We start from the raw sequence: 11794 nt of genomic DNA, 5'->3' as shown, positions 1-11794 counted from the left end.
CCGCAGGGGACCTCGTCCTGGACGGCTCCAGCACGCTGACGCTGCTCACCCCCACCCTGCAGCACCTGACCGAGGTGTTCGAGCAGCACCTGGGCTCCCGCAACCAGAACCGGGGCTTCGTGGCTCTGCCCTCGCACCCCGCCGAGACCGCCGCCATCCTCCAGGCGCAGTTCCTCTTCGACGTCCTGCAGAAGACGCTCTCCTTGAAGGTCCGTGCCTGCCGGGGGTGCTGCGGGCCCGGCAGGGTCGGGCACAGCTCTGACCCTTCACACCCACGGGCCCCGCCTGATGTGCTCGCTGCTCCGGTCCCGCCGGTCTTCACGGGGCTGCTCAGCACGATACTGTGTCGCTGCCTCGTCCAGGATCAGCCGTGCAACTCAGCAGAAAGTTTTTTCAGAGTTAAAAACAGGGGCAGCAGGGGTTAATCGTGTTCTGACCTTCGTGAGCTGTTGACACTGTTGGGAAAAGTATTATTTCCTGAAATGCTTGAGCGATTCAGGTGGTATCTGGCAGCTGAGCACAGCTGAGTGCTCCCTGAGTGGTGGCTGATCTGCACGGGGCAGCAGAGCCCGGGGTGTTTGAGCAGGACAGTCAGACCTTGTAGGCACCCACTGCTCTGAGTTTCACCTGGCTCCTCTCTGGGCAGTGGTTCTGGTTGGTCTGTTTCAAAGCATGGGTGGTTGGTAGAAACATGTCCTTGTTGATTTCAAGAAGGCTATAGTAAAGACAATAGTATGGAGTTAGGGATTCTTCTGAGGGACTTTCGGAAGGTGGCACCTTTTACAAGGCTACACATGATTATACTTTGTGTTGGGTGGTAGTAGTGCTGAAATGGGTCTGAAAAGGAAAGGGGGATTAGTGGCTGTTCTCAGGTTCCACAGTGGTGCTCAGGAGGTGGTGTGGCCAAGCACTGTGGCCTGTAATGTTTTCCATAAGAGACAGGTTGGAGAGATTACCTGAGTGTTGTTGGGAGGGTTTCATAGCAATGTGCTGAGGGTGGGGGTTGGAGTGGGGCCCAGAGCCTGTGGAGAAACACGGATCCCCTGGCAGGAGGTGGTGGGGAGGGAGACTGCAGTCCAGAGGGTGTTGTGGTGGGTGTTTGTGTTAACCAAAAAACGGGCTTTTTCTGTTACAAGCCCGTGAAGAAGGGGAAGCTTCCCATTGTGGTGCAGTAGCTGATTTGCTTGGAGGAATTAACAATTTGTATCAGCCTGATCAGATTCTTAAGACAGTGGAGAGGGAGGACATGGTTAGGACACAAAGCAAGGGTGGCATCTGAAATAGACTTTGCTAAATAATAGAATCATCTAGGTTGGAAAAGACCTTCAAGATCATCAAGTCCAGCCATGTGCCCTACAACCCCTAACTACTAAAACTGATCATCAGAGCTTCCCAGTGCCAGCTTCCCCTACAAATGATCCTGCCCAACATCCTGCATTAGCGCTGGCAAGCAGTGGGCAGTGATTCATCTCTGCCAGGGCTCTAACTGTGGAAGGGGTTGTGCTGACGAGGCCTTGGGATGTCAGCTCTGCACCTGATGAGTCACTTCTGTGTGAAGGTGGATGTAGCTGGCAGAGATGGTCTCTACAGTTGTACTTTGGTGTCTGCAGTAGAAGTATTAACTATTTCATTACTCACTTTGTCTGAAATATGGTTTATGCACTGTCCATGTAAAGCACGAGAAGCTGGATTTAATAAGCTGCTGGAACACAGCCTAACTACCCTTGTGGTGAAAGAGCCTGTAGCTGCACTGTAGAATGCAAACGTACCTCAGTCTAATGCTTGAAGCGTCTTGGATACCAACTCTGTATTTCATTGCAGCTGCTTGTGATTTGCCTTATTTGGCATGTTCCAGTGAAATACACACCCACACCTCCCTCCGGAGTGCTAGTTCAGCTTCAGCTGCTCCATAAACACAGCTCCAGCAGTTAGATTTGTCTTTATTTAGTAAATTTGTTAGCGGTGGCTGATGAATCCAGCTGTCAGGCCTCCCTGTGGTTCTAAAAGTGGTGAAGCCACATAGGCAGGGGAGAAGAAAAGGGGCTGTATGGTCTGTGCTAGCTAACATGATTTTCTCTTTGGCCTCTGTTGAACTGTGGAACCAGGAGAACGTGCCAACACCCCAAGCACTGGGGGAGAGCTTGTTAGCCAACACCTGAACTGGAGGGGGGGGGGCTGTTCAAGGTGCTGAAGACAGTGTGTTTGGAGAATAGTAGTTGTTCAGCACAAATCAAGCTTGACATGAGACTTCTTTTCTGATTTCTCCAGCTTCTTCATGTTCCAAACTCTGCTTTGCAATCTGCTGTGAAGATCTTCCCTTTCAAGTCCCTCCGGCATCTGGAAGTAAGTACAGGAGGCAGAATTGGCCTTGAGTCTTGCTGTTTGACTTTTGCTTTGTGGTTGCAGAATGCCTCCACTAAAAACTGGGTAGGCTTTTGTGGCTTCCCTAGAAGACTATATCTAAACTCCTGCAACACTTGCTTGTGTGAATCTTGGATATGAGTACAGGCTGGGATGTTAGGGAGGGAGGCTGCAGCAGGGAAATGGAAGATCCCTTGCACAGATGGGCCTGGGATGGCAGCTGCTCTTACACTGTAATATTTTGATGTATGTTGTTTTTACTTTCTCATCACTGCTGCAGCTGAGGTCTGTCCCCCCACACTGCCTCCAAGGACTGCGATTTGTCTATTCTCAACTGGAATCTCTTACCTGTTGCAAATGTATCAGCACAGTGGAGGTGAGTGCATCTCCACAACTCGTGGGGAAAATTTCAGGGGAAAGGCTGTCTTGATCCTACAGCTCTTCATATAGGGAAGATGCAGGAGACAGTGCTAACCATCTTATCACTCCATGTTGTATATGGCTTTTTCTCCCTTCCGTGTTCTGGGGTCATACTTTTGACGCAAACAGTGTTGAAGTATTCTCTGGTTGGTTACACGTGTCCTCTGTAGTGTCCTTTTTAGCTGCTTGAGAATCTCTGGCTCTGCCCAATAAGTTATCAGCTAGGTTTGACCATTCTGTGTGTCTGGCTGTTTCCATGATCAGGCCTGCAGCTGGCAGAGGTTTCTTTCATTGCACTTCATCAGCCAATTTAGGAACTGATTGTCAGGGGGAATGCTGTGCCCCTGGGTCTTACCCTCACTGATGCCCATCAGGTTTCTCAGACATGAAGGGAAGTTCCAACTGCAGAGAACTGAGTAGCATGGGCTGTGCTTGCTGTGGGGCTGCAGGATTCTGTCTGTGGCACAGAAGCAGCTGTCTGCTGGGAACAGGGGCTACTGGTAGGAAGTGCTTTCAGTAGTTCCTTTGTCTACCAGAGCATAAGCTGTTTGGCCAGGATGTGTGTCTTCTGTTTTGATGGACGTCTGAAAAAGGTTTTGTTAGCATGAATCTTGGTGCTTAGTGTTCAGAGCCTACCAACTGAAATGTTAGTTTAAGTATTGCCACTTGAGTGTGGGAAGCAAAAGCATTTCCCCTTCTTTCTAAATATCTAGCTGTGGAATTCTCACCACCTCCAAATACTCCAATTAGTGACATAAAAGTCATTGCCACTCTAGGCAAGGCAGGGTCTGTAAAGCACAATATGCCAGCCTAGTTCTAGACTAGCTGTTCTCCTGTGTTCATCCGCTGTTACTGTAGCAACTAGCACTCACCAAGGAATGGCTCCTCACTTCCTCCTAGGAAATAATTTCAGCATGTGGTGGAGACCTAAGCTGTGCTCTCCCGTGGCTGGAATTGCAGACTGTGAACTTCAGCTATAACTCGATCAGTGCCTTGGATGATTCACTGGTGAGTGGGGCATCCTTCCTGCATGACTGAGGGGAAGAGAGGAGATGATCACAGCCAGGCACTCCTCTACTGATACTACTAGGTCTGGGTGGGAGAGTGTGGGCAGTGTTAATTTTGCTGGCCTCTCCCAGCAGGACAGGGTTTCTGTGCTGCAGTCAGGACATTTGGAGGGTCTGATCTAGTTTCTTTTTGTCCTTCAGCAATTACTGAATGCTCTGAGAGTCTTAGATCTGAGTCATAACAAGATCCAGGATTGTGAGCACTATTTAACGGTGAGTATCCTGGGCTGAGCACCAGAGTTTCCTTGTGTGGAGAGGACACTGCTACAGTGCTGTAATCATTGGCCATGTGCCTGCTAGGTGAAGTATAACAAAAGGCACTGAGACGTGTCCCAGCAAGCCTGGATTTAGAGCCTAGTGCTTGCAGCCCTGAGACTGTTGTCCTGTGTGTGCAGCCCCTGTGCCACTGGGGCAGAGAAGACAGTGTTCCTCATTTGTGCTAAGACAGGAAAGTTAGCTGTATGTATCACCTGGCACCCCTGTGTGGCCAAGTGATATGTACCACTGCACGTACAGTCACACATGCAGCATGCACTCCATTGTGGTGAAGACTTTGCTGTCATCTCTGCAGCAGGTGGGAATTACGTAGCCAGGCATGAGGCTGCAGAAACTTGCTTGGTTGGTTTGTTCAGACTGCCAGTAGCATTGCTTTCTTGGTCTCAGAAATCTCCCATCAGTTACTTTAGAAAGGTGGCACTGCATCACGGTGGCACGTGCATATCTGGGGGATGGCAATTAAATCCATACTTCGCTGAGCTAGAACTGCTTCTTTGAAGAGAAGATTTTCATGGAGTTGGTGGGGCTCACAGTATATAATTCACCATCATCCTTGCAAAAGTAAGAAAGGGCTTCTTTTGGTAGTTCAGTCCTTTTGCTGAGGCAGGGGGTCCAGGCCCTTCCTGTGCTCCACTAGAGATGATGAGGAAGGAGAAAGCTGCTCCTAGCAAATGTTGTAAACCAGTTAGATCATGCTGAGCATCCCTAGACAAACCACTCCAAATGTGAACATCCAAGTCTTGCTACAGAAATAGTTTAAAGAAACTTAATTGCTGGTTGACCTTAGTGAGATCTAGTGCCCTGTCTTGAGTTCAGGGTCAGGTTGCAATTGATCCACTGCTGCTCTTCTCTCTGAACAGACCCTTACAGAACTAGAATACCTCAATCTGGCTTATAACTTCCTGTCCAAGGTGCCCAACCTTGGCATCTTCAGCCGATCCAAGCTGGTGACTCTGATCCTGCGCAACAATGAGCTTGACAGCGTTAATGGTGAGCCCACAAGGGAAGAGCTTTTCTGAATTTTCTCTCTTCCTCGAGGAGGAACAGAACTTGAGATCTAGGGCACATCGGGTTTTACTAGGGTTCAGTTTGTGGGGAGAGGGTTGGGTGGGAGGTTCTTAAGTTAAATCTTCTAGTGTGCTGATGGCATCTTTCTTTGTTTGCAGGGGTTGAACAGCTAGTGAATCTGCAGCACCTGGATGTGGCCTACAACCTGCTGCTAGAACATGCCCAGTTGGCACCATTGTCTGCTCTGCACTGTGTAAGAAAAGTAAGCACAAAGCCTGATGTGTTGGTAAATCATTGATGTCATGGTCAGGGGATGCAAGGTGGAGAACCCTTTGTAAGAAGAGAGTTTTCAAAGAACAATTCAACTATTGAGCATTTTAAATATAATGTGGGAAGCTGATGGAGGAGCCTTGGAGAGACACCTGTATTGGAGCCTTCATTTTTGGTGACCCCTGCTCAAGCTAACCTTTTTCCAGAATTCATCCTCTTGCTTCCCACCCAATTCCTTGCTTTCCCTTTCTGAATTTAAAGCTGTCAAGGTCAGTAAATATCCTCCTCTAATCCTGTTGTGGATTTGTGTCTTCGGAAAAGTCTGAAGGAGGCCAACTGCAGTCACTATAGTGCTTGTGAAGGAAGTTAGCCTGCAAAGGACTGTTCTCCAACACTTCTCAGAGTTAGTACTGGAAAAGTTCCTAATGAATTAGGGACCTGATTAGGAAGTATTTGAATTTCCTTCTCTATTTGCTGAACAAATTTCAGGACGCATTGTCAAAGCTTAGTCCTCTCCTGGCTTGATTACCGTTCTACTGCAAGGATATTTCCTGAGGCAGAGAGAGAGAGCCTGCAGACAGATTCAGTTAGAATATAGAATATTACTTCTAATAACAATTTCTGTATTTCCCCCACTCAGCTTCACTTAGAGGGAAACCCATTATGGTTCCATCAGAACCACCGATCAGCCACCCTTGCTCATCTGTCTCCCAGGGCAGCCTCCTCCAATGTGAGTATCAGCCACGTGTTTTCTGCCCCTTCACTGAAGGCTCAGGGTGTTCTGACACTCAGGGCCAAATGAGGGGAAAGAATTTCATAAACCTGAAAATTTATTCGTGAGGTGTAACAGTAATGATTGTTTTGTGGTTTGTTTCATTTTTTTGCTTGTTTGTTTTTTCAGGTAGAGTAGTTTAGCCTTAAGTGTTTATGTGGGATACTTGCCAGAGCAGACAGAGTTCAATACTGATCTGGGGTTTGCAAGACCTCAGATCTTAATATGTATTCACTGATGTTCCCAAAACGTTACTCTTTTCCTGCTGGATAGTGACTATGTAGCAGGACTTTGCAAAGAAGGAATGTGGTCGTGGCCCACCTTGCCTCCATATTCCTTTGGCAGCTGTGGCCACCTCTTTCTTTCTCCCCATCAACCTGCTCTCAGCTAGGTATCATAATTGTTTCCCTTGCACTCTGGTGCTTAGGTCACTCTTTGGTAATCTGATTTTAAATAAAGAAGTCAGCAAAAACAGTGTTCTGGCAATTTAGCAAAGTAAACTCGTTTGCTAGGGTCAGAGGTGTTCCAGAACTGCTCTGCCCTTCATATTAGTGGCAAGTGGCTGGATTCATTGTCTTCAAACTGCATCTTGGAACAAGCTTTCACTGACCTCAAGTTACTGGAAGCTAGGTAGGCGCAGGCTAGAAGTAGGGTACAGGCTTTGAGGTGAAAGTGAGTACCTCTCAAAGCAATTTGTGAGCTGTTGCAGAATATTCTATTGTATCTCTTCCGTGAACTGTCTTGGATAAGTTTCTGGAAGTCGTGAAGTCTGTAAACAGGAAAGCCACAATAGTCCCTTCTGGCCTTACATTCTATTAGGTCAGGTAGCTACAACTGAAGGAGTGATGGATGGGCAGGAACAGGGTTGTTTGCAGTTTTGTGGCAGGGAACCAAACCCTAGGGTGGCCTGAAGGGGAGGGATTAGGAATCAGCAGATGTTGTCCTGAGTATGTGCCAGCCAGATGGAATCTGACTGCAAATGGTTCTCTAATTACAGTTCCTCTTAGATGGGGAGCCACTCTCTTCCTCAGACCTAATGGTAAGTACAGTTGCTGTAAACTGATCTTGCTGGCTTTTGGAGTGGGAACTCTGACAGGTTTTTGCATTGTTAGATGTCCCATTAAATCTCTATGGGCTACCTTGACTCTTTGACACAGTTCCTTTTGGCTCAGTCCACACTGATTCCTAGTAATTGTTGGTACTGGCCCATGTAACTTATTCTGTCCTATGTACCCCTGCAGAACTTGGAGCCTTGCCTGTTTCCTTTTCAGGTACTGTCTGATACTTGACACTTGAATTACATGTCAGCAAAACAAACAGTTTCCAGTTTCCCATCTGCTGTTTTTAACAAAAGCAGAGATTGAGTTAAATCGGAGTGGTTGTGATAAACAGTCCGGTCAACCAGGCTGGATCTGTTGTCACCTCCTCAACTGAGATGGTGAAAGTTCGGGGTGAGGAACAGGGAAGTTGTCAGGCTGAGTTGTGGCTTGGTTACCTTGTCTTCCCTTTGTGCTCAGCGGGGAGTGTTATCTTCTTTTGGCTTTAGCACCTGCCAAGACTTGTGCAAAGTGTGTCACAGTCCATCCACACTTCTACCTCAGAGAAAACTGCACTGGACCGCAGTGCTCTGGAGAGCTCCTGTGCTGCAGACTTCAGCGACAGTCCGTCCCCAGCAGAGAAAGTGGCTGTCAGGCTCCCTCGGAAGAAAAGCAAGGTCTGGGACTGAAATAGCTTCTTAACCATGTAGCTGGCATGTTGGGTGAAGGGGCTGCCTCGACGTGAAAGCCTTGTGCGGTGGGTTGTGGTCTTGGACTGACTGTGTGGTAGGTGAGGCTTTATGCTGCTGTGTGTTCAGAAGGAGCTGGGCTTATCATCACTCTTGATATACCCTGACAAACGTTTCACAGTGTGCTACTGCACTGTAGCAGCTATGAACCCTTCAGCTTAAAAGAGGCCCTCATCAGATGTGGTTTTGGTGGTTTTGGTGCCTCCCAACTATTCTTATCCTGTTTGTTCCAGGGAAAAGTCAAAGTGCGCAGAGCAAGCATTTCGGAGCCCAGTGACTCTGAGCATGAGCCCCCAGCTTTACCTCTCTCTGCTGGTAAGTCTTGTCTTCTTCAGTAACACAGCAGCTGAACTGTACACAGTCAGAGGAGTGTGCTGGCATGGTGACTATTTTCATGCTTCACAAGTTTTCTCTCTGCAGGCCTGGTCCTACAGCATCAGAAGGAGATGAAGCGCTTGAACAGCTTCAGAGATCGCTTTGGTGTTGACTGGTTGCAGTACAAGAGACATCTGGAGGAGCATGACCAAGTACCTGTCATCTGCCGTAGCCGTTCTGCAGATGAGATCACAGGCAGACCTGCTGCAATGGACTTGCAGAGTGAGAGCTCTGACCCAGATCAAGGAAATCCCCAGGTATCCCAGGAAGAATCCCCTCCTCCTTTGGATGATACTGAGAAGGAGGAAGAGCCTGAAGTACAGCTGGATGAGCCTGTTGAAGGAGAAGAGGAGGCAGATGAGCTAATGCTGGGGGAGGAAGAAGAGGAGAAGCCAGAAGGTAAACGGGTCCTTTCACTGCTGTGTTTGAGGGCTTGGGTAATGAAAAAATAGATGGATCAAATGTGATATCCCTGAAGCTTTATTGTGCTGCCCAGTATTGTGGGAATCCTGAGGACTTGGGCCAAGTAGGCCTGAAGGCCTGCTGTGTGTACTTACCTATACTGTGTCTTGTTTGGCAGTGGACCTCTGCCAGCCAGTGCTGGTGAGCCAAATAGAAGGTGAAGGGGACCCCGAGCCAGATTGGATCTTCTTGCGAGTCACAGCTAAGCATGTGATTGAGGTGGAACTGAAGGCTGCCAGAGTACTCCACAAGCTGGAGCTGAAATGCCTGCAGAAGGTGGAGACCTCCAACATGAACTGGAAGAGGATGGTGAGCTATGTCTCTGTGTGAGCTTTTGGCATCTTACTCCCTGTGTGTGTGCCAGTGTGCTGGATTGGGGCTTCTGTCAGAGTACCCTGCAGGTCTTTGCTCCTGAAAAGCCTAATTGATTGAGCATCTCTTCCATCAACGCATGTGTGTCTAACAGCATCTGTACTGCTTAGAGTGCCTGTGATAATGCAGTAGAAGCCAGCACCAATTCTGTTCCAAGGCTGGAGTTGAAAAGTCAATGTCTGGACTTGTTCCAGTGCACAGGAATGAGAGACTTCTCAAAAGGAGCCTGAATTAAATGGAGAGCTCTGTCCCATCCGTTTCTCACCAGGATATTGCCCTGGCCTTGGAGGACTGTTTGTGGACTGTGCTTTTTCTTGGACAGTGCAGCACTGAGCCTAGTGTAACGTTTAGAGAGCTACTGGTAGCTGAGTGGATGCTTTTCCAGCCACTTCAGGTGTGTGCTTTAGCACTACCAGCCCTATTTTGCTTTTGTGGTTTCTAAAAAGGGTGTTTGGAAATCTCGTTTTTCTCGTGGTAAGATTTTAACATTCAGTGTGTGCACAGGCACGTTCACAGGCCTCTCTAATAATGTTTTCCCTAAAAGCTCCAACTAATTTTTTCTTTCTGCCCTTGTACCTCTTAAATGTTTGTGGCTTGATATTCTTCTGAATATTAATATTCAAAATATCTTTGTGAAAAGGTTTTTCTTTTGAAATGCTTTGTTCTGGGCCCTGAAACTTGCTGTTATCCTCAGCACTTGAGCTGATTTTTGCTTACTTGTTTATGCCCATTTTACCATGCTCCCAAATGCTATCGGCTATGGAGGGCTACTCAGGGCTTACTCAATTAAGTACTTGTATGGCCTTGTTTTAACCAGTTGCAAACAAATGTGGTCTGTGTACTGGATGCTCCACCCTCCTTCTAGAGCTGGTGTTTCCTGACTTCCTGCAGGACCTGGAGCGAGTTTTCCCTGTCCTCACGTTGCACTTCAGCTACATTCGCAAGGACCGGCAGAAGCGCAAATACGTGGTGCTGGACGACTGCCCGGAGCAGTGCCTACAGGTAGGGGAGGGGGAAGCCTGCAGAGGGGCAGTGTTACTGGAAGATGCTGGTCCCCCTTTTTTAAGAGCACATGTGCATCTGCTGTCCTGTGGTATTCCATGCCTGGCTTGTAAACCCAGGATTTCTCTGGCTGCGCAAATGACCTGTGGAGGGCCATGTAAGCATGGCTGTGGGCAGTGGAGCTCCTAGAGCATAATGGGTGCTTTCAAGGAGAAAGCCTTGTGGTTTTCTTCCTCTTGAGGAGAAAAGTTAGTAGTCAAGCTAGTGATCCTTACTTGTGCGTGGACAACATGTTTCCTGGGTGCTGAGTGATGTGCTAAGCCTGTACTTGGCCCTAAGGAAAGTGAGAGTGTTGGTGCTATGGCAGCTCTGCTCTGCACAGCTGCTCTAGGGACTCTGGTCTCAAAGTATTTTTCTCAGGATACTGTTTTTTAAGTACATTTCAACAAGTAGATACAGAGAAAACACAAATAGATAGCAGCTTTGAGACGGCAGTTCAGGGAGAAACCTGTCAATATGTAGATAAAAGGCATGGACCTGCAGAAAACAGGTTCTCCTGGTCTTCTGCAGTGAAGCTCCATGCCCTTGGCAGTCTTGCACAGACTGGCTGTTGTGCTCTGCTAGCTGGGAAATAGCCCTGCACCCCTTGCACTCTGAAATGCTGTAATGAGGCATGTGAGGATACTTGCTGATATCAGGCCTGCTTTCATAGCTGCCTGCTGGCACTGTTTTCCCTGTGCTGCTACTTTTAGTGTGTCCTTGAAGTGTTGTCTCCAGCTGTTGAGGAGAACCGGCAAAATCAGGACCAGGAGAAGGGATCCATGAAACTCCAGTGCCTGAAATGCAAGCAGGAGTTTTCACAGCCCCTGGTTCCCTGGCATCAAGGTTCCTATCCTTCAGAGGTTGGAGATGCCAAAATCCTGCAGACCCTAGTTGCCTCAGATCAAGGTAAGATGTAGTGCCCAGAGAAAGAATGCTTGCTAATTCCCCGGCAACCTGCCAGAAGGGCAGCTGTGTTGCAGAGCATGGAATGTGTAGGAGAGGGTGATGCCTTGGTTGTACTGCAATTAAAAACTGATGTGGGATGCACTCTCACTTGGCCCCCTTGTACTGGGAAGTGTCGGCCTTGTTCACTAGCGGGAAAAAGCCACTGTTTTAAGGCTAAGCAAACAGCACCCTGTTTGTGGTTGGCCTGGTGTCTGAGAGAACATAGGGGTGCTGAAAACTGCAAATGGTCCAAAGAAATCTGAAGCCTGGGAGGGACCTTAACAGTCATGTAGTCTCTCATCCTGTTGAAGCCATGGTCATTTCTGCCACATTTGTTCTAAAGGGCTTTTGCTAACAGAGGCTTCTGGGGAATCTTCTGTAGTATTTCAGGTAAAACATTGGCTCTTACACATCAGAAAAACAACCAGAACTCTAACCTAAATCTCCCTGGCTGTGATTTTTAAGCCCACTCTTGCTTGCCTTATGGGGAATGATTTATTCCTTACTTTGTACTTGAGGGCCATTGTTCTCCCCCCGTGACTGTCTTCTGTCCTCTAGACTAAATAAGCTCAACTCCCTAGATAATTTGCTTGTCAGTCATGTCTCACACAATGCGGTTATTCTTGCTGGTCTCCT

General features: G+C 48.0%; 1 protein-coding gene across 1 annotated transcript in view; it reads left to right on the top strand.

The window, feature by feature from the left end:
• The window catches only part of STK11IP (serine/threonine kinase 11 interacting protein), a 17925-nt gene that overhangs the window by 1167 nt on the left and 4964 nt on the right, over positions 1 to 11794 (top strand). The window contains exons 2-16 of the mRNA XM_009996283.1: positions 7 to 209; positions 2269 to 2343; positions 2642 to 2737; positions 3682 to 3789; positions 3990 to 4061; positions 4985 to 5114; positions 5291 to 5394; positions 6043 to 6132; positions 7172 to 7213; positions 7721 to 7888; positions 8194 to 8275; positions 8381 to 8734; positions 8916 to 9106; positions 10061 to 10171; positions 10924 to 11119. Coding sequence (XP_009994585.1) covers positions 7 to 209; positions 2269 to 2343; positions 2642 to 2737; positions 3682 to 3789; positions 3990 to 4061; positions 4985 to 5114; positions 5291 to 5394; positions 6043 to 6132; positions 7172 to 7213; positions 7721 to 7888; positions 8194 to 8275; positions 8381 to 8734; positions 8916 to 9106; positions 10061 to 10171; positions 10924 to 11119 — 2022 coding nt within the window. The remainder of the gene's footprint in view (positions 1 to 6; positions 210 to 2268; positions 2344 to 2641; positions 2738 to 3681; positions 3790 to 3989; positions 4062 to 4984; positions 5115 to 5290; positions 5395 to 6042; positions 6133 to 7171; positions 7214 to 7720; positions 7889 to 8193; positions 8276 to 8380; positions 8735 to 8915; positions 9107 to 10060; positions 10172 to 10923; positions 11120 to 11794) is intronic.

The sequence above is a fragment of the Chaetura pelagica genome, unplaced genomic scaffold, assembly GCF_000747805.2.
Source record: "Chaetura pelagica isolate M959 unplaced genomic scaffold, ChaPel_1.0 scaffold3, whole genome shotgun sequence".
Lineage (NCBI taxonomy): Eukaryota > Metazoa > Chordata > Aves > Apodiformes > Apodidae > Chaetura > Chaetura pelagica.
This window is presented reverse-complemented; position numbering and strand designations above follow the sequence as displayed.